At 36.0% G+C, this 23,655-nt stretch overlaps 1 protein-coding gene across 1 annotated transcript in view; it reads left to right on the top strand.

Annotated features, from left to right (window-relative positions):
- The window catches only part of TTC23 (tetratricopeptide repeat domain 23), a 119,821-nt gene extending 97,760 nt beyond the window's left edge, over nucleotides 1–22,061 (top strand). Inside the window, 4 exon segments of the mRNA XM_069097390.1 lie at nucleotides 3,082–3,209; nucleotides 7,076–7,225; nucleotides 20,198–20,280; nucleotides 21,247–22,061. Of these exon segments, the coding sequence (XP_068953491.1) occupies nucleotides 3,082–3,209; nucleotides 7,076–7,225; nucleotides 20,198–20,280; nucleotides 21,247–21,361 (476 nt within the window). The 3' untranslated portion in view covers nucleotides 21,362–22,061.
- Nucleotides 22,062–23,655: the final 1,594 nt, after the last annotated feature.

Genomic DNA, 23,655 nt, shown 5'->3' on the forward strand with positions numbered 1-23,655 from the left:
AATCAAGGAAAACAGTCCATCACTACTTAAATCTGAGTTAGCCAAAGTATTCAATTGGTCATAATTCTTTATTCCATATCAGAGCTTCTCAAACTTACTTGACCTACTGTCCCCTTAAAAAAATTACTCAGCTCTCCCCTAGAAATCTATTTCCTTTAACCATTTAATGATTTTGTTGAAATTTGAAGCATTTCAAACTACTACCTTCCCCCCTGGATCATTCCAGTGCCCCCCAGGGGCAGCATTGCCTATTTTGAGAACCTGGGTTCCATGTCATTCTGATTAAACCTAACCTTACTAATATTATTCTAACTAGATGAATAGATGCTATATTGATGCTCAATATGTTATATGTAATTAAATAAAATTGTTTCAATATTAAGTAAAAAAAAATAACCATTTCAAAAATCAGTTAGAGAATTACAGTTGGTATATAAAAAATGTTCCAGATAAATAATTATAAGAGAAATGAAAAAGATATTCTAGAGTGCCATCCAACACCCATCATATTGGTAAAGAAAGCAAAAAAGTAAAATGACAGTTGTTGGAGGGGCTGTAAGAGAATAGGAACAGTAATGAATTGTTGATAGAGATGTAATGATAACATTGCTAGTTTTATACCACAAAAAAGTCAGAGACAGAGGCCCATTTATACAAAAATATTAAGAATACCACTTTTTGTTGTAACCAAAAAGCTAAAAATAAAATGGGTGCCCATTAATGAGAGAATAAACAAATTATGGTATATGAATATAATAGAATATTATTTTACCATAACAAATGAATGGATTCAGAGAAAACTTTTATATGAACTGATACTGAGGTCAGCTGAATCAGAACTAATTACAGTGACCACAGCATTGTAAAGGAAAACAACTAGAACTCTTATCAATGATCACAACTCTAGAAAATTAATGATGAAACATGTTTCCATCTCTTCATGGAGAGATAAGAGACTATGGGTATAAAATGAGACATGCATTTTCAGACACAACCAGTGCAAAACAAATTTGTTTTATTACATGAACCATAGGATCATAGATTTAGAACTGGAAAAGTCCTTGGGACCCATTGAGTCCAACTCCCTCGTTCTATAGATGAGAAAGCTGAGACACAGAAAGGTTAAGTGACTTGTCCAAAATTATACAGTAAGTGGATAAGATATAATTTGAAGCCAAGCTATGCTGACTTCAAGTCCAATACCCTTTACATTACATCATAATGTGGGAGGACTTTTATCGGGGGAACAAAAATTATGTGAGTACAGGGGAACTAGTGATAGTGGTACACAAAAAAAAAGAACACCAATGAAACATTTTTTTAGATAACACAAAAGAGATCAAAAGGAAATTTAAAGAGGACATAGACAGGGTGATGTTGGTACTACTGTGTTAAATTTATACATATTTTGTAAATGTGTGTATATGTGTGTGTGTGTATATAAACAAGCTAAATGTAGTAGATGTACAGTTTCATATATAATCCCTATTTATAACCTTTCTTATGGGCAGTTAGAAAATTCTACAATCTAAGTTAGAATGGAGGAAAAGGTGCAGTATCAGCTAGTACTGGAGTCATGGAATGAAGAACTATTTGCTTTAGTTTATTTTCTTCTCCTTCCCCAACCTCACTTCACCCCACCCCACACTAAGCTAATCCTTCTGTGAGCCTTTAAAATAAATCAGGAATAAGGTCAAATGGAAGTTCTCCCTTCAAACACTAAATTTTTGTTTTTATTTTAATCTTTTTTTGGTAGAAATCTTTCCAAAATGTGTTATATACTTCCTTGCCTTCTTAAACAGGGAACAAAATAGAATTTAACCTTTTATTGAAGCCTTATAGTCATCATGAATGTTAATTTAAAAAAAACATAATAAAACTATTTTGGTGAAAATCAATGTGGTGATGCCTCTAGGGGTTAGTGAGATGTTTGACCCTACACTATATAGCTCTAGGCTATGATGCTTTTTGAGTTCCTGTATCTGTGCTTTATGGTCCTTTTTCTGCCTCATCCCTCTATCAGCTGTCACTTCTTGCTGCTATCTTTGTGCCTGCCTCTAGCTGTCTTCCTTACCAGTTCTAAATTACTGCATCTGATCAAAACGGTTAGGAGTTTTCCTAAGAACAGCAGTCTGAAAACATAGGAGATGTTGATGGCTAAACTATCAATGGAATCTTTGTTGACTCTGTGGCCCTGGTCGTAGGTGAAGTTGATATGTAGCAATTAATAGTGTGAAAATTATTGCATCTAATCTAAGGAAATTTTTATCACTTTATCTAAAAAAAAATAAATAGGTAGTGAATTTTGAGTATTTTTCCCATAACAAATTACTTGATTTTTAGTGTGTGAACTTTATATACTCATTTTGGCTGTCTAGAGGCCTTGTTGACTTCCTTCCACATTCTTGGCTATGTTCTAGATAAGTTAAGTCATCAGAAGTAATGATTAATAACATCATTATCCAGTCAGACAAATTAGGGTTCATTAAAAATAAACAGGCTTTTGGATTGCTGACATCAGTAAGGAGCTAGTATTGTATGGTTTGATCCTAATGACTATCCATTATTTTTAAAAATGCATGTTTATTTCCTGTCTGGAGAATTTTTGTTTCTCTTGTACAAATTGTCATATTTATGCCATCTCAAAGGAAAGATTAAGATTTATGTAGGCCTTGGAAAGCCAGTTTGACATACTAGCTTTGTGATCATGAGGCAATTCACTTAACCTCTCAGCTTCTTTTGATATGCAACTTCTTTATGTGTTAAAATAGAAATAATAATACCTGCTCTACCTACTTCCTATGGTTATTGTAAGGATCAAATGAAGTGTTGTATAAGAATGGGCTTTGAAAACTTGAAAAATTTTATTAAAATGTGATTATAAAATGATTTGCAAAGCACAAAGCCACTATATAAAAGTTAGCTTTTATTATCATAAGTCTTTTCATCTCATTCATTTCATTGATAGGCTTGTTTATTCAGGTAGATCATCATTACCATTACCATCATTATTCCCTTGTTTTTCTTTTCCTTCCAAATATGGTGGCAGTCTTCATTTTTTAAATGATTTTTTTTTTGTAGATGTGGCAGAGCAATATTTTCAAGAGAGTATGACTATCCTTAAGAAAGCCAGAGGAATAGCCAATGACAAATTTTTTGCAATTCAAGATGAATTTTGCCGTTTTCTTCGGACTACTGGTAAGCTAAAGGTAAGACATTTTGGAATAGGATTGATTCTATTCAAAGGCTTTAAGTGCTGATGTTTACAATGAGAAATCAACTTGATCTTCAGAAGACTTTCAGAATGGTTAGAAGTATGCATAAGAACAGCATTCTGAAAACATATGAGACTTATGGGTAAGCTAAAAATGGAATCTCTCTTGACTCTATGGCTCAGGCTGTAGCTGTAGTTGGTATGTAGTAATTAATAGTGTGAAAAGAGAACCCTCTTTATTTAGGACCATAGAAGGAAGTGCATTCATCTGAAACTACAAGAGCAGAAGTTCTGATTCGCCGACTCTTACCAATCAGTTACGTGATTTTGCTTTGTCACAGCATATGAAAATGGATCAAACATTCAGAATTAATCTTTATTACTTATGAATATGTATAAGGAACTATCATCCCTAAAATTTAACAACTTCCAGAAATCTACATGTTGTACCACATTATTATATTGAAATCAAAATAAGACTAGATTTTCTGTGACAACTTTTTATTACTAAGTTGGCTTACTTTGCCATTTTGTCTACTTTTTGAGTCACCTACACCCTGCGATAAGTCTGGGGGGGAGTGTGTGTGTGTGCGCGCGTGTGCATGCACACACACGCAGACACAGATTTGGAAAAGAGTTCATTTTCATACAGTATTCTATTACTTGAAGAATAAATAAAGTATAGCTAGTAAAGTAAAACTTCTGCCCCCAGATTCATTCCAAAACAAAATATAAATGAATTTTAGATGGCCTACTTTTTTGTATTATCTATTCCATTGGTCTTCATCAGATAAAGAATTGAATCTTTGCACTCCGAAATCTCTCCCAGAGTACACAGGTGCCATTTTGATCAGGCTCTGGGATAGAATCTCTGATTGCCAGTGGCTATTCTATTATGCTAGCAGGCTAATATCTCATCCTTTTTAATGGTTTGTGGCCTAAAATTTTGCTACATGTACTAATAAACATTGAAGATAATCCTATAGATAACTGCTTGAAACACTTTATCCCTCACATTTCAGAATCATCCTGCAGGTAAAAGGTTTAAAGTATTTCATCTGTATGTAAACACTGCTAAAAGATTTTGAATTTTATTATGTCATTCTCCTGCTCAAAATCTTTGACTGGCGCCCTGCTGACTATAGGATAAAATCAGTTCCCTTAGTCTTACATTTAAAGCCCTTTACAATCTAACATCAGTTTTTCTAGATTTTTCTCCCACAGTCTCTCAACACGAACCCTTTCCTTCACCCAAACTGCTTTACTCATTGGGTTTACCCATCTAGAATGCCCTGCCTACTTCCCTAAAGAAGGGACAGTCTCAGCACAGTCTTACCTCCTTTGTGAAATGCTCGCTGATCACCGCAGCTTAGAGTAATTTTTCCTTCCTGTGAAGCCGTAACTAGGAATTTTGTTGTCAGTGACAAATTCAGCTGAGTATGGAAAGGTAGGAAGAAAGAAGGAAAAAAAGACCCTAAAACACCTAGAAGAAGTAGGTGGGGAAGTCCATGCCCTGCCCTGTAGTACAGTCTAGGGAAGGACTCATGTGCATCAATGCTAGGTGTTGGCACACAGAAATAGGGCTTCTGCTGGCTTCTTAGTTTAACTAACTTTTCTTGTTAACTGGACACTAAACTCATGTCTTTCTCTGCTCCAGAAAGAGTGAAAATGCTGTCAGCTCTTTCAATACCTTCCAATAAGCCCCACCCTAATTATGATTCTAGTTCCTCTGAACTCCTGAAGCACTTTTTGGCTGTAAAATTCATTTGGCAGCTAAAATCATAACTTAAGATATTATATACTCCTCTCATTGTGTATTACTTTAAAATACTTTGTTGTTATTTAACTTTTCCTGTCTCACTTATCCATTGAGATTATTAGCCCTTTAAAAGATCATAGGCTATTTTATGCTTCTTTGTATTCTTGACTAAGTGCAAGGTGCTGACCCATCTCCAGTTGTCTTGACTTTTGTCTTGCCACTGGACCTCTGATAACTCTGGAGGAGAGAGTGAGGCTGATGACTTTGTTCAGCTCTGCCTCACTTAAATCCGGTTCATGCACAAGTCAAGACATCACACTTGTGATGTTATTGGTCCTTTTTGAGAACAAAGGATGAACAACAAATACAAGGTACTAGTCAAATCATTCTTCACTAAGTGCCTTGCACATAGTCACTTTAAAAAAAATTAATTCAATTTTTTTTTACTTAGAAGCTAAGTATACAAGTCATTTGAAAATAAGACTCCTAAACTCCCTTCATGACCTCATACAGCCAGTTAGTCATTTACTTTGGAAATGCTTGCAGACTCCACTCTTTCTCTGAAGTTCCATTCATTTCCAACAAATGTGTGACACATCATCAGGCAAGCAAAATAGCTGACAAATCTAAGAGAAGCTTAAAAAAAATGAAGCCAAGCAGAGTTTCTTTTTCATAAAGAGGTTATTTTATTCTGTTTAGTAGAAATTTTTGATATTGGTAAGAGTATTAAGGATTTGTTTTATTATTGTGTATATAGAGGTAGACCTTTGAATCTCTAAAGTAAGGCCCCTTTTACTGATGTTTTGAACAATAGATAGAGAGCTGGCCTTTGAGTCAGGAACACCAGGTTTCGAGTCTCACCTCTGGACAAGTCACATCACCTCTTAGTGCCCACAAGCACTCTTTGAAATTTTAAAGTGCCAAAGAAGGAATGATCTCCCTTTGAAAAGGAAGCTATTTATCTGAAGCTTCTTACACAAAGGAAATTACACTTTGAGTTTAAGAAAAAATTCCACCTATATTTCTGAACCCATGTAACCCATTGCCGGGGGGGGGGGGGAACTAGACCTGTAATTTCTTTGTTAGAGGTTAACTCCCTGTACCACTGCAGATCTCCCATCTGATCTACAATTTACAATCTTAGAGAGTAGCTTGAAGCACTGAGAGGTTAACAATCTTACAGCTAGTATATGTCAGAAGTGGGGCTTGAATCCCAGGTCTTTCAACTCTGAGACTAGGTATACATATTGTCTTATATACATAAATGCATCAGGTGAATGTGTATACATACATATATGCAACATGAAAGTGTCACATATGGGTATTGGAAAATATTCCAAAGCCAGTTTGTACAACTTATAACTAATCTTCAATCTAACAGATCTTTTAATAGAGTATCATTATTTAGTATAGGAGATTCAAATGTTTTTGACAGGATTTTGTCAAGTTCCAGTACAGGGTATAGGAGATTCAAATGTTTTTGACAGATTGTTTTTCCTAGCATTTTCGAGTGAATAACTATAGAGATTAGTTAGACATTTTTTCATTATTTTCTGACCAACTCTAGGTTTTTTTTTCCTAATTCCATAGCTGGGATTAAAATATTCTAATGAATTAGACCAAATAAAAGTGTCATGTCATGTTTCTGTATTTACTTTTAGTATCTGAAATTATTTATGAGAAAAAACTCTGGAATGCATCCTAGATTTTATGAAAGCATCCAAATTAGAAAAATAGCTTAGGAGGTTTTTTCTTATGTAAGTGGAAAAAGATCCTTAAATTTATAATATTAAATTATTTCACTACTCGACAAAAATGAACCAGTGAAATACCAAAATGGGCTTTCCTTCTAATTTTGTGGCTTCATTCTCTTTATAGAGTTATGTCATCCAAAAGTCCTAGACCACATACTCACATTTTTTAAAATGTAGTTGTGCATTCCTTTCTCTTGTTTAGACAAAGAATATTATAAGGCATTTGTATAAAACTTCATTCTTCCAAAGAGTAAAAATAAACCTCACTTACATAATACTCTTAACAATCAACTTGTTCTTCATCAACTTCTGAACCTTTCAAACAAAATAGCTTTTTATTCCTTTTAGATAGCAGCTCAAATACTGAAGGAATCACTAGATGCCAAAGTAGCAGCATTTGGGGATGTCAGTCCTGAAGTAGCAGGGACTTACTGTCTTCTTGGAGAAGCAGACCTGGCACATGGAGACCAGAACATGGCATACAGGAAATTTAAGAAGGTAAACCTAATAATAAGTCAAGACAAATGCCTACTCACTCCTCCCTAAACATTTGTTGGGGGGAAGGGGAGGGCGGGATTAGAGGTGGGGGGTGGAGCTTAGGGCTATGGAAAAGCTTATTTTAGTAAGCTTTAGTGATACCACCTTTGATTTAAACAAACCGACATATGATATCTATTTCTTAGCTTGAAAAGATAGTAATCTTCTACAAATTTAATTTTTAAGTGAATCTTATTCTTAGAGAACCTTCTAATTAGTTCTGAAGATCTGTAAAACATAGAGACCAAGAAGGAAGTGCTTACTAATACCTAAAATGAGTGAAACTGCTGACTCTAGCAACAAGAGGGACATGTTGAAATTTATAGTGTCTCAGCCTGCACCTAGAACTGAAAAAGATAAAACAGACCAAAACACCATTTCTTTGAGTTACAGGGCCTGAAAGGGGGATGGAGGGATAAGAGGGAGAAGCAGTACTGAAATGTAGCCTTCCCCCACCCAGCTCAGAGCATGGTGCCCATGCTATGGGTAAATGGGACCTTCACTCACCCTTGCCTCCAATGCTGCAGGAGAGAAAGGGAGATTGTCCCTGTCTGTTAGTTGCAAAGGCACAGTCTCTCATGTGGGTGTCTCCATCTCAGGTACCCTTAGGTCTTAATCTAATGCAAAAACTAGGTTTTAATTAAAAGGATTGACTCTCTGTGTGGGGAATGTTGGGAAGAAAATTTTGAGAATTGAAGTTAGTGTAAAATTAAAATATATCAAAAATAATTTAAATAAAATGTGGACCCTAGACCTAAACACAACATTATAAAGTTTGTAGTGAGGTTGGTTGGTCATCTTTTATTTTCTAGAGGATGTGCCAATCTCTGGGGAGAGCAGTACTATTGAAGTTGCTCCTGATAACTTAGCTTTCCTTATCCTCCTGGATTTGTAGGTTTTGTCACCATTAAAGGTCCCTGCTCATAAACTGCTGGCCCTAAGCTACCTACCATTGTCTATTTCTGGGGTTACCACTTTCCTTCTGCTCTTCGAATAAATCTGTCTTCATGAATCAGGATTGAAGTAGGAGAGGGGTGATAGAGTATATGACACCTATCCTTAGGTACCAGGAAGAATTCAGGGATAAATATATAGAATAAAAGACCTTGGAGGCTTCATAGTCTTGACCACCACCACTCCTCCCCCCCCCCCACTCCCCACCACATACACACACTTTTTCAAATGAAGAAATTGAGGCCCAGTGAAATTAAATGATTTGCCTAAAATCATGCAGCTTTAGAGGTGGGATCTGAACCTGAATCATCTGACTCCAGGTCTCATGCTTTCTCCACTGTACCACCCTCAGTGCCTCCATGTGAGATCTAGTCTTAAAGAACAAGACGGAGGCCAAGGGAAAGAATCATATAGACTCACGTTCTTTCCTGGTTTCTAGGAGCTAAAGATCAATTCGGTTGTAAATAATTTTTGGATTTGATGAGCCCTGGCAAATGAAAGGTGGGCAACCTTTTATTTTGTCAATTTATGTATTAAAATTCTATTAAACTCCAAATACAATGTCTTCAACATTGTGAAGGTAAAAAAGATATAAGCTTATTTAGCAGTTTACCAAAATTAAAGAGAAAGACACTGAAACATGTTTTTATGTTTTGTGTGTTGTGTATGTGTATACACATATTACATATACATACCTATACACATATACACATACATATATACACACACATGCATATACGTATATAATCATTTTGCTTAATCTAAGGCCAGTGGCTGGCTCATCAGTGAACATGCAGGACACAAGTGATTACTGAAAGCAGGCTCTGTTACATCTGCTGCTAAATGGGAACTTTTTCAAATGCCACATTTAGCATTTGGGTTGTGTAAAGCCAGCAGCTCTTAAAGTTACCAGCTAAGTATGGATTTTCTGCTATTTGTATCACAACAGCAGCTGCAGTTCCTAAGTTTCCAGCTTAGTAGCCTGGAATCCACTTAATTGTAGCTTTTCCAGATGTATTCTTGTGCTGAATGGTCTAAAGCATGGTTATTAAGGGTATGAAAAACAGACCAAGAAAGCAAAGCAGAAGGTGGGATTAAATTACTAAACAGCATATCAGATCATTCATCCGCCTATAAGGAAAATACAGGGATTCTGTTGGCCTCCAAAGGGAATTTCAGTGCTCAAAATCAAAACATTTTTCCATCATAAAACCCTGATTTTTCTTCTAAAACAAGTATCACTGCTAGCATTTCAAGGTAGGTGACAACATTTAAAAATAATTCTTAAGCACTCTTACAGTGGCTACTAAAGAAAGGTGTTAAACACAAAGAATTCTGTTTATAATACAAACTGATGTTGTGAACATTAACATTAATTGTGAAATTTTTGTTGTTCAGTTGTACCCAACTCTTCATGACCCCATGGTCTATAGCACACCAGGCTCTTTTATCCTCTATTATCTCCTGAAGTCTGTTATAAAATTAATTGTTCTTAATTCTCCATAATTGTAAGTTTAGTAGGATTCAGCCCATTGCCTGATTAAAATGAATCCAGATACTGAAAAATTCACCAAATAATAAAATTATTATTTTATAGTCTCCTTCAGTAAACTCAAAGCCTACTTCACATTGTCTTATAAACAGAGAAGGGAGAAATTATTTACATAGTAAACTCTTCTGTGTTCACATAAAGAACATGTGGACACATGTTCTGTTTCTAAAATCCAGAATTCATATCTCCTAACCTATTTTATAAACTCTGCTGCCACACTTTAGATTTAATTTCCTCAGTATATTCCTTCAAGTCTTATTCAGTACTCATTTGGGTAAATTTACCCAAAGCCTCTATGGTCTAAATACACCTGGTGTAAATTATTTTCAAATATAGAAAAAAGGAAACTGAGAGACTTAGGTTGACACTTTTTCAGTCATTACTACAGAAAAATAGAACCTCTATATATCAGTAGCTGTGAGTATGTAAATGATAGTCCCATCATATTTGACCCTTCCCTCCCCCCAAAAAAGAGGGCTGGTTTGATCCATTTCAAAAGAGAAGAATTCCCTAAGATAGCAGCTAACTGTGTTGAGATACCCAAACAAGAAGTTACTGCACACCATAATTTGTTTCTAAGGTGTTTCTGTGCATGTCTAGAAAAAAATACACAAACCTGACCAAGAATAACAAACAGATCTGCTAGGCAAAAAAACATTGATAAAGAAAATAAGAGACCATGGTGTGGTTTAGTCTTAATAGAGTGTTAGACCTGGAAAGTACCAGAGATCACCAAATCTAACCCCTGTTAGAACTGTGAAATTGTTGTGGAACATCCAAACCATTAAGATTTCTGCTCATTTTACCTCAGTCCCTGTCAGTTTTTAAAGTAAAATGGAAATACATTTTAATTCAAACCCAGGAGAAATGAAATTATGGCAGTACAACATTTTATAATTAATTCGCTTTGCATTGCTTGCCTAACAAGACACTTAAAACATTCCCTAGTCAGGTCATTGATGAAAACATTTGGTGTGAAAAACAGCTACTATAATACATTTACTCATTCCTTCATTAACCCAGATCTAAAGCCTTCATTTTATAGATGACAAAATTTATACCCAGATATGTTAAGTGCCTAAGGTCACACATCAGGTTTGTAACTGACAGACTTAAGCCCAGGTCTCCTATGTTCTCTTCCATTGATCATGCTTGTCCTCTGTACTGTGTTGTTTGGTGGGTGCTCAACTATTTAGAGCGTCCAAAAAGTAGTTAGTGTATACTGATGAACAGAAATGTACTTTTGCACTGATTGTCTAGGTTAAGATGGTATCTAGAATTCCTAGGGACTTAGATACTGAAATAACTTGAACACCTATGTTCATCTATGAATGATCTTCATCAGATAGTTAGCATATCCTTAATTGGGTCCCAATGCTAGAAAAGAGTGATGTTCAGTAAGGGCAAGAGAAAATACACTTGGGAAGGAAAAACAAAAACTAAATATAGAACAAGGGGCTACGTAAGGGTATGTATGTTAGTAAAATATAATTGGCCCATGAGCAAGCCAAACAAGCCATTGTATATTCTTGTATTATATAGCTCACAGGTAAAAACTTGACAGTGTCTCCCCTACTTCTACCCTATCTCCATGAAGATGACTCATTTCCCTTGCAACAAAACTGATTTCCTTTAATAGTCTGCTCTTCCCTCCCTAAGTCTCCCACAGCAGAGATGTCAAACTCCCAGAGAGCTGCAAGTAGAACTGTAACTGAGAAGCATATTAAAATATAATTGGGGAGTATTAAATATATATTATATAAAATAAATATAAATACAGAACAACATATATGTTAATTTGTTGTTTTTCAAGTCAATATGTGACCTGCAGGGATCCATTTCTATTTGAGTTTGACACCACTACATGGTATTCCCTTCCCCAACCTGAAAAAAATAAAAGCCATTTGTCATAGCCTCCTTCTCTACCACTTGACATCATCCCCTATTATCTCCTCCTTTACTTCAGTCTCTTTTGAAGAGGCTAATCCTCTTGGATGTTCCACAGTTCTAATCCCTTTGCATGTACCCTTGATTCATTCACCTCCTTTCTTCTCCAGCATATTTCTCTACTAGTCTCTCCCTATATACTAGTTTCTTCCCTACTGTCTATAAAAACACCCAAGTCTCCCCATCCTTAAAGGCCCTACCAAGAATATCACCAAACTGAAAATACCCTTTCCAAATATCAGTCATCTCTTAATTGCCAAATCAAATAGCCTTTTCTCAAGCCTCATACTTCTTTATCTCTCTGCAGAATTTGGCACTGCTGATCATTTCCTCCTGGGTACTTTCTCTTCCTTGTATTTCCATAACATTGCTCTCTCCTGGTTTTCCTCCTACTATCACTTCTTTCTCGGACTCCCTTATTGGATTATAATCCATGCTATGCCTCCAAACTGTGGGTCTACCCTAAGACTCTGTGCTGGGCCTTCTTTTTCTTTCTTCAGCCTTCCATTTGATAACCTCCTAACTCCCATGGTTTTAATTATCATTTCTATACAGAATATTCCCAGATCTATATATCCAGCCCTAGTCTTTCTTTTGAGATTCAGGTCCCATCACAAACTGCCTCCTAGACATTTGGAACTGAATGCCCTATGTGTATCTCAGACTCAACATGTACAAAATTGGAGTCGTTATCTTTCTTTTCAATCTTTGCCCTCTTCCAGATATCCCTATATTTCTTAAGGTTACCACTATCCTTTTAAATCACCCAGATTCACAAACTTAGTGTCATTTATCCTTGGCTCTTTAATTTCTTACTCCATATACTGAGTCAATTGCTAAGTCTTATAGTTTTTGCCTCCACAATATCTCTCACATATATTACCTTCTGTCTGCTCACATAGCCACCACCCTAGTACAGGCCCTTGTCATTTCTTTCTTGGCCTATTTCAATAGCTTCCTAAAATCACCAAAGTGATTTTCCTAAAAGATTTGATCATGCCATTCACTATCACCCACTACATGCACTCATTAAATTCCAGTGACTCCCTGTTACTTCCACAATCAAATATAAACTCCTGTTTCTCATTTAATGCCTTCACAATCTGGCTTCATTGAGGCTTTCCAACCTTATTACACATTACTTCCCTCTACACATTCTACAGTCATACTATGCTGCTCTCATTATCTTCACATACAACACTCTATCTTCCTTCTCCATGACTTTGTACCAGCTACTTTTCCATGCCTGGAATTCTCTCTCTCATCACTGCTTCTTGGGATTCTTGGTTTCCTTCAAAGATCTGTAAAAATGCCTCTTTCTATATGAGGCCTATATTGGATCCCTGAACTTCTAATGCTTTCCTTCCCCTCCCTCCAGCAGTAACTTTGTTTTGAATGTTCTGTATATATCTTATATAAGTATATGTCATATCTCCCATTAGAATCTAAGCTCCTTAAGAGCAGGGATGGAGGGGCAGACTTAAGATGGCAGAATAGAAACAGGACTTCCGTGGGGCTCCAGCTTCCACCTCCTCCAATTCATGTAAAAGGTGACTCTGAACAAATTTTGGAGCTATAGAACCCACAAAATGACACAGAGGAGCTAACCTCCTCCTGAGGACAGCCCGGCAGGCCGGCAGCAAGCGGCCAGCACAGAGCTCTGGGAGCCGACCCCAGCCCTGCTCAAGCCAGAGGTCCTAGCCTCAGGATGGGCCTGAGGAGCCACCGGCTGGAGGAACTTCGGATCACCAGCAGCTGTGGTGGGTTTCCAGAATTATCAACACATAGATGCTAAGGACAAAGTGAGAGGTCAATACAGTGTGGACTTTGGGATTCAGTAGTTTGGGAGTGTGGTCCAACTTTATCCTCTAGAGAGAGAAGTGGCTAAGGCACAGCGGCCATACAGCCACAGCCACATGGCAGCTTCAGCTTCTGGCCTGCAGATTTTAGGGGGACCAAGCAACCAGTCTGAGGGGTAATCGCTCTTGCTTTAACCTGCTTGGATCTGGATTTTAGTCTAGAGTGGAGATCCTGGACTGTGCGACCAGCTTGCCAGAGCATGTGGAGGCTTGAGAGAGGGCACCCAACTAATACCTTTGGCAGCTGAGAAAACCCCAGCGATTGGGACGAAGCTTCCCCGTCTGGTAGCAGAGTCCTACTGTGTCAAAAAGCCCAAAAGTCAAGTAATTGAGTGGCGACATGAGCAAACAAGGGAAGCAAAGCAAACAGAACAACCCAACTTTACACTCCTATTTTGGAGACAAAAAGGATCAAAGCATGGAACAGGAGGAAAACAGCAAAGTCAGAACTCCTGTACCAACTGCTTCCAAGAAAAATACAAGCTGGTTACAGGCCATTGCGGACTTTAAGAAGGATTTTGAAAACCAAATAAGAGAAGTGGAGGAAAAATTGGGAAGAGAAATGAGAACAATGCAAGAAAATTATGAAATGAGAGTCAACAACCTGACTGAAGAAAATAACACTTTAAAAAATAGTCTAACTTAAATGGCAAAAGAGGCTCAAAAAGTCAATGAGGAGAAGAATGCCTTAAAAAGCCGATGGAAAAGGAATTTCAAAAGCTTACTGAAGAGAATCATTCCTTCAGAATTAGATTGGAGCAAATGGAAGCTAGTGACTTTAAGAGAAATCAAGATACTATTAAACAGATCCAAACAAATAAAAAAATAGAAGACAATGTGAAATATCTCACTGGAAAAAACCACTGACCTAGAAAATAGATCCAGGAGAGATAATTTTAAAATTATTGGACTACCTGAAAGCCATGATCAAAAAAAGAACCTAAAAATCATCCTTCACGAAATTTTCAAGGAAAATTGCCCTGATGTTTTAGAACCAGAGGGCAAAATAGAGGTTGAAAGAATCCACTGATCACCTCCTCAAAAAAGATCCCAAAAAGAAAACTCCTAGGAATGTTATAGCCAGGTTCCGGAATTCCCAGATCAAGGAGAAAATGTTACAAGGAGCCAGGAAGAAATAATTTTAATACTATGGAAACACAATCAGGATAACACAGGATCTGGCAGCTTCTACACTGAGGGATTGAAGGGCTTGGAATATGATATTCTGGAGGTCAAAGGAGCTGGGATTAAAACCAAGAATCACCTACCCAGGAAAATTGAGTATCATGTTTCAGGAGAAAATATGGTCATTCAATGAAATAGAGGACTTTCAAGCATTCTTGATGAAAAAACCAGAGTGGAATAGAAAATTTGACATTCAGATAGAAGCAAGAGAAGCATGAGAAGGTAAACAGGAAAAAGAAATCATAAGGAACTTACCAAAGTTGAACTATTTACATCCCTACATGGAAAAACGATAATTGTAACTTATGAAACTTTTCTCAGTATGAGAATAGTTGAAGGGAACAGAAATGTGTGTTCATATATATAAACACATTTCTGTGTATAAATATATATATATACACACACACATACATATATATTTCTATATAGGAGGATATATGGGCAAATGGCAAAAGAGGCTCAAAAAGTCAGTGAGGAGAATAATGCCTTAAAAAGCTGAATTTGCCAGATAGAAAAAGAATTTCAAAAGCTATATATACAGACATATGTGAATGTGTGTATATATGTACATATATGTACAGGTATATATAAATAGAGGGCATAGAACCAATTTAATAGGATGGGATGATACTTAAAAGGCGAAATTAAGAGGTGAGAGGAATATAATGAGAGGAGATGGGGAGAGACAGAATGGGGTAAACTATCTCATATAGAAGAGGCAAGGGAAAATGGTTACGATGGAGAGGAAGAACAGGAAGGCAAAAGGGAATAGGTCAGCCTTATTCTCATTCAATTTGGCTTAGGGAGTGAATGAAATACACTAAATAGGTTATTTCACCCTACAGGAGAGTAGGGGGGAAAGGGAATGAGAGGGGGGATGATGGAAGGGAGAGCAGGCTGGGGAGGAGGAAAGTTGGAAGCACCCTCTTTTGAAAAGGGTTAGAGAATAGAATAAGCGGGAGGTGGGATAGGAGGTAGGGAAATATAGTCAGTGTTTTACAATATATCCACTATGGAAATGTTTTGCATAGCTACACATGTACCTCCTATATTGAATTGCTTATCTTCCCTGTAAGGATGGGTGACAAGGGAGGAAGGGAATGAATCTGGAATTCAAAGTTTAAAAATCAAATGTTTAAAATATATATATTATTAATATTATTTTACATGTAACTGGGAAATAAGATATACAGGCACTGGGGCATAGAGATCCATCTTGGGCTACTGGAAAATCAGAGGGGGTATGGGAGAAAATATGGAAGAGAGCAGATTGAAGGAGGGGATATCCAGTGTGATCACTATTTTGGGGTGGTGGATAGGGGGAAAATGGGGAGAAAATTTGTAACTCAAAATCTGGCAGAAATGAATGATGTAAACTCAAAGTTAATAAAGCATTTGATAAAAAAAAAAAGAGCAGGGATGGTTTCACTCTTGTCTTTGTATCCTCAGGACATAATACATATAGCAATCACTTAATAAAATATTTATTGAATAATTTAATTTTTAAATGCTTGATTTTTATGGCATAGAATGTAAACATACGTGATTTGACACATTTATTTCACAGCAGATAAATAAAAAAAAAAACCTTAGCAACATTTTTAATCCATCTGGATTCTTTTAATTCCAGTTCTATATCAGCTTCAAACCAAAGTGAGAAATTCACTTTGTGTTGCTGAATCCAAAGAAGGGTTGCCATTTGAATTCTTGGTAGGAAAGATTTGGAGAGCAGAGAATGCAAGCTATTAGAACTGTGGAACATCCAAACATCAAGATTTCTGGTGGCCTCTGTTCATTTTGTCTCAGTCACTGTATGTTTTTAAAGTAAAATGGAAACACATTTTACTTGAAATGAAATTATGGCAGTATAGCATTTTATAATTAATTCATTTTGCATTTCGTGCCTAACATTAACATTGCTATAGATATTTAAAACATTCCCTAGTCAGATCACTGATGAAAATATTTGCTGTGAAAAAGAACTACTAGGGGTGGCTAGGTGATGCAGTGAATAGAGCACCAGCCCTGGAGTCAGGAGGACCCAAGTGCAAATCCGGCCTCAGACACTTAACACTTACTAGCCATGTGACTTTGGGCAAGTCACTTAACCCCAATTGCCCTGCCTTCCCCCTCCAAAAAAGAAAAAAGAAAAACAACTACTACATACACTTACTCCTTCATTAAAGCAGTCATTTATTAAGGTGTCTCCTATGTGCCAGGTATGAGGCCAAGCATTTGGTGTAAACAAAGACAAAACAAAAATAATCCCCGCCCTTAACTAATTTATATTCTCTTGGATTAATAGAAAGATTATATAATTTTTCTATTTCATTTTCTAATCTAGCATCCTTTTAAGACTGTTTGTTTGAGCTAGATTTTAGCCAAAGATACAGATTAATCATTAGCAGCATAATTTCTCTCCCTGGGCAAGAGATCTAGAAAACAGAGATGTTGCATGTATGTGGCTTTTCAATGCTCCATATATTTTACAAAGTGTTCTAATTCTGTAATCTGTTCTAATTCTCTTGACCTTTTGGTTTTGGAGCAATATGAAACTACCACCAGCTTCAGTCACCAAGAGTGTCAAAGAATCAAGAGGTGGACTAATCAAGAATTTAATAAACTGTCAAACCTTATAATTTTTTATGGAAGTATATGGGGAACACTGAAAGTATTAGAGACTACTTGGGTTTTCTTTCCTTAGAGTTTTAGAGATTTTAAGTAAGTGAAACAGAATAAATACATTGTATAGACTGTCACTCAAGAAACAAACATTTATTAAGTATCTGCAATGTGGCCAAACACTGTGCTAGGCACCAGGATACAAAGGCAAAAACAAAACAACCCCTGCCCTTATAGATGCATATGCACATATGTATGTATGTCAGTGTGTACACAGACATATATACATACATTTTGGAAGGGAAATCAACATGTACACATATAAATGTATATAAAACATAAATTAATACAAAATAACCTGGGGGTATATGGCTTTCAGCTGGTGGGCTCAAAAAAGCCCTCAGGAAGTGACATGTGATGTGAGCATTTGTCAGTAAAATTTTAATGCTATGGTGAATGAATTAACAGAAAATCACGCCAACATCAGCCCTTCTCAAAAACAACTGCATCAGAGTCACTCATAAATATGTAAATACAAAAGATGGTGTATTATTTAAAATTAAACCTGACCTTTTTAAGCTGAGTAGAAGTATTTTTTTTGTAAGAGAAAGGAAATAAAGTCTATTTTGGTAGGAAGTGTCAGCTGCCAAAAAAAGAAGCCTCTGATGGATTTTTTGTATACCAAAAAAAAATTGCAAGATTCCTTTCTGATATCCTAAAACAACAAATAATTTTCTAAAGTTTTTATATTTCCAAGTCCATAGTGTTCTGTTCAGTTATTAACCTGATGCCAAGTGAAGTCATATTCCTTCTGTGTAGGAATATTAGGCAGTTAGTAGAGAGAAAGGACAATAGCAGCCAGGCACAAACTTTAAAAAAAAAAAAAAGACATTTCCAGATGAAAGCCATCCTTGAGCTATATAAATTCTCAAAGGTTGAGTCTTTTTGCAACGATAGTAGGAGAATCTAAAAACTTTTTAAAGTTCTTAAAAAACTCATTTTTACCGATTTGTTCCTTCCCAAATCATGAACTATAAGCAAAACAGCAGCATTCTTGGAGTCTTATCAAGACTGAACAAAACTTCCAGAGGATCAAGCCCATCAACACATTTTGGTGGCTTGATGTATAATTATCTTGAGCATATGAAAATGGCTGACAGAGAGAGAATAAACAAACAATATCTACAGTTACTTTCCAGATATTGTTTTAGTTGTAAACTTTAACCCTATTTCCACCATTTTTTTTCCTCAAATAAAGCTGCCAAAATGTTTATAAACTGATTTCTATTTCACTCCCCTTTTGTGTGTCCAAATTCTGGGAGGAATACTAAGATGGAAGTGACTAAGGCAGGAAACAGGAAGGAGAAAATAGAGGCCAGGTAATCTACAAATGGATAAACATGTAATTCTAAAAGTCTTTAGAAAAGTCACTTCATGTTCTGGGCCTCAGTTTCCTCATCTGTAAAATAAGTAAACTGGACTTTATGATTTTTTTTATATTTCTTATTTTCCAGATAATAATAATAATAGCATTTATATAGCACTTTAAGGTTTGCAAAGAGCTTTACATGTGTTAACTCATTTGATCCTCACAGAAATTCTATGAAGTAGATGCTATTATCCTCATTTTACATATCTAATATTCTTTTATTATAGGATATAAATAATGCATGTTACAAAATTATTCCTGATGGTTAAAAAGTTTCATATTAAATTTCTGCTTAGAAGGCTGTGGGTGTTCATTTAAACTGAAATGAGATAAATGCTAGGTAGAATCATACAGCTTTATTTCAGCTACTGTGGTCAGTAACAATGCTATCTAGTACTGTTATTTTTTTATACCCTTCAGAATTTCTGAAGAATTATTCATTTCTTCATTGAAGTAGAGATATATATTAAATGAAATAATAGGTGTAAAGCACTTTGAAAACCTTAAAATGCTATGTTAAGTGCTAGCTATCATAAATGAAATGTTAACAGAAAAAAGAACACAAGATCAAGTCAGCATACCAATTACAAATAGGCACAAATGTACATTAACAAGAATAGAAAGAAAATACAGAATGTTGTTATTAATCTTAATTTTTATTAGATGCTTTTTTAAAGATAAAAGTTTTTTTCTTTAACAAATGCCTAACCTTAAGAAAAAGAATAAATCATTCTGATCAATAAATAGGATCATAGATTTAACCATCAGGGACTTTAACCCTCTCTTTAACCCTCTTTACAGATGAGGAAACTGAGAGCTAGAGAAGTCAAGTAACTTGAAAAAGATCTCAGGTCTTACAAGCAAAGCTGGGATTTGTACCCAGGTCCTCTGATTTGTGTCATTGTACCAAGCTGCCTCTCAAGTAATTATAACTATATTTATGTAGAATATTTGAGTTTTAAAAGTGCTTTACACAATTTTATTTGATCCTTACATCAACCCTATTTAGGTAGATGTAATATATTCATTTTTAAAATATAGAAACTGAATTTGTAAAAAAAATTAAGTGACTGCCCAAGACTCACATAGCTACTGAGTGGCAGAACTTAAGACCTAAATCTGGATATTCTACGTACAAATTCTTTGTCTATGATGACATACTGCTTCTTTAAATATTCCTTTTTTATTTTTTATGGATAGATTCCTCAATTTTCCAAATTCCCAGAAGGAAATTTTGTTTCTTCATGGAAGTATTCCTGGTCATGAATTTAATCATATAATGGCTATATGGAAGAGATTCTATCATTCAAGAGAAGTGTTAAGTGCCTACAATTTTGTTTTGGTTATATTTCCATATTTAACTTGGTAAATGGTATATTTTGTAGTGTCTTCAGATTCAGACTCTCTTGTATGGATCTCAAGATAAAAGGACAACAGCCACCCAGCAAACTCTTGACTCATTATCAAAGTGAGTTTGAATTGGATTCTTTTATAGTTGTCTATCATGTTAACTGTTTGAGAATTTCAGATAAGGTGAGTTATAAAAAGTCCTACAGAAATGATCAACTTTCTGTTTTGGAAAGTTCCTTGAACTTATGTTACTTATCCACAAATTGTACAGGATCAGATCTTTTGAAACCCCAGGGACAACGTATGACCTTATCTGAAGAATTTAGCTCTTTGCTTTAAGTGACATCTTAAGAACACTACCGTCTTTCTCTTTCTTCAGGTCGGTAACATCAACTAACATGCCCATAAGACAAGGAGTTCAACAAAGAGCATTTTTTAATGTCCTGAGCCTTAGATCTTTAGATCTTAAGGTTTTTCTTCATGGGGAGCTTGGGAGATGTATTAAGGAAGCTCTAACCACTCATTATCTAGTCCCAAACTCCTCTCTGACTTCATTCCAGATCTTTTCTTACACTCTGAATGAAGGAGCAGATCCTATCTGTGAAAAGCAAACCATTAACTTCACCCAAACCTCACCAAAAGTTATGAATTAGATTTTTTTAAAAAGCCTTAACACTCGCAAAAGAAATACAGAAGACAAAGGAATCAGAATATAGTATTACAATAGATGCAGTCTGAAGTTCTTTTTCTGCAGTAGAAATAATAACAGTAAAGCTTCGGAGATATAACAGTCTTTGTCAACCACTTCATTCAAGAATTTGTTGTTTAAAATCTGGACAATAACTGGTTATCATCTTAGATAAGCTAGCAACAACATGAAAGATAAGGAAATTAGGAGAAAGATGCCTAGTTTGCCATGTTCTTGGCATTCTTTCTGTATCACTTTATTTAAACATAGCTTTGGCAACTGCTAGAAAAGTAAAGTCAGTAATTAAAGACTATATTAAATAAATCTTGTAAATATTAAAGACTGTATTTTGAGAAGAATCTTACTTACCCAGTGTTTCTTCTTTTTTTTTTACAGGATTCCAGAGGGTACAGCAAGACAAAAACAATCTAATAAAGCAAGACCACCATTTTGTGCTGTTGTTCCACAACACACCATATTAGGAGGGACTAAGACAAATATATTTGATTGATATTTCTTACGTTCCCAAGTGTGATTTGATTTTGCCATACAACCAAGTGTTTATGTTTTAGGTGCCAGGTGTGCACTCTCCAACTAGAAGAGTAAGGAGTACAATATAATTAATTGCCCATTTATTAAGTGCCTACTATGTGTGTAGCACTGTATAGCAAAAGTACTTTAAGAATGGCCTCATTGCCATAATATGTACTGACAGGAAACAGTGACATAGTGAATTGCCCAGGGGTCACAGGATAACTTCGTGGGGTTTTTTGCTTTTTGGAGAGGGGAAAGTAGGGTAGTTGGGGTTAAGCGACTTGCCCAAGGTCACACAACTAGTTTTTTGTGTGTGTTAAGTGTCTGAGGCCATATTTGAACTCAGGTCCTCCTGAGTTCAGGGCTGGTGCTCTATTCACTACGCCACCTAGCCACCCCGATAGCTTGGTGTTTTTATAAAAGACTTGGGACCACTTCAGAGCTTTTTTTTCTTTGCTGATGGAAATTCTTTCTAATCAGTCCTTTCAACATTCAGAACTGCCAAAGTAATAAAATAAAATGTTTTGAGCTTTAAGCTACAGCCATTTATGTACTTCATGTGATTGAACACATTAGCTTATACAGGTTTGGAGCAATAAAATCCAGTAAAAAGCTTTTTTACAAGAAGGCAATCGTGACTAAGAATGAAATGCTAATAAAAAAGGAACTTGAAACTACCACTGTAGGAATGTGCATGTATGTTTTTCCCTTTAATAAATGCCTGACCTTAAGCTTATACCATATTTGATTTAGGGAACCTGGAGAGGCTTTTGTGCCAATGAAAAAGACTCAACTTTCAGGTAATACATTAGAATTCCCACTTGACTCAAGTTTTTAATGTGGTCCCATACTGCAGGGCCTCCCCTGCCTCACTAAGCTTGTTTGTAGTGGTATATTTCTCACTGTGCTCTCAGACTCAGTAGTCTTTGCTAGCCAGGAAGCATTAAAGATAATGGTGCACAAACACTATAATTATGTTTCCTTCCTCCCTCTCATCAGTTTAGGGACTTCAGCACTTAGTAACTTTAAAGGAGATATCCAAATAGTTAGCATTTTATACACTTCTTAAAGCCCTAGGATACCTTGAAAAATCCTTACCTTTATTCCCAGCAATTAGACACCCAGAGGATTCCCTGTCACTTTAAGATGGTTGCAGAAATTTTTTAATTTTACATTGCAAATCTTCCTTTTTCTTGTCTACAGGAAGTAGTGGCAGAAATACTAGTTTTCCAGGTTGTAAAAGTCAGAGAGAAATGAAGAGAATCATTGGTGGGTAGGTGACTTTTCTCTCCTAAATCCTATGGGGATGAAGAATGCTAGAATGACATAATTGGTTCTAAGGAGAACATTCTCTAGAATTCATTATCCTATTACCTAGAGATGGGGGAAAAAATGGGGGAGAGAGAAACTTTTCCTAGAAAAGCAAAGTACAAGTAAAAGAGAAACAGTGGAAGCAGAAAGTCCACTCATTTGTCCTGCACTTCTGATGTGGACTACATCTTTTCTCTCCCCTCATTTAAACTTATCGCTTTGGGGGAGCTAGAAGGAAAGGAAAAGCAGACTAGAGGGTTAATGATGGAGAGAGGTAAAATCGCAGGTACAAACCTGAAAGTCTTCAAGAAAGGCTCTTAAAGCCTACCTTGAGGGTCCAGAATGTCCGTGAAAATTATAGCCCAATCAGTCTTGGTTCAGAAGACAATAGAGAGACTGAGTCAGTGCTGGCGGGTATGAGGTTTTGAGATCTAGTTCTGCCTAGCCTAGCCTTGGAACTGCACCAACTCCATGGCTTCCTGCTTTCATTTCAAACTAGATATAAATCTTGTAGTTTACTACTTTTGTAGGATGAAATTTAGGGGGGAAGCACTGGAGTTAGCAAATTTATTCTTTTTCTTAAAATTTCCATTTGTGTAATTGTAGTAATGGCTTATTTTTCCCTCTCCTCTACATATTTTTTTCACGTTGGTTCAATACTGGATGCCCCTAGTTACAAAAGTGGACTTTTAAAGAAATGCATTGCCATACACTAATTTCTTCCTTTTCTATTTCTTCTATATTACCAAAATTTGAAACGGAAACAGATCTGAGTTCATCTCCATCAGCCTTAATCTCATGAACCACTTCTTTAATCTACTTGTCATCCATTCTCTACTTGAACACTTCCAGTGATGGTAGCATTACTTCACAAAATAGCCCATTCATCCTCTCACTAATTTTTCTCATTCCTCCCATCATTCTGTGTCCTTTCCATGTTATCACTCTCCTACTCTTCTT

The sequence above is a fragment of the Petaurus breviceps genome, unplaced genomic scaffold (assembly GCF_028583685.1).
Source record: "Petaurus breviceps papuanus isolate PSGF00001 unplaced genomic scaffold, PetGlider_PUasm1.0 37, whole genome shotgun sequence".
Classification (NCBI taxonomy): Eukaryota; Metazoa; Chordata; class Mammalia; order Diprotodontia; family Petauridae; genus Petaurus; species Petaurus breviceps.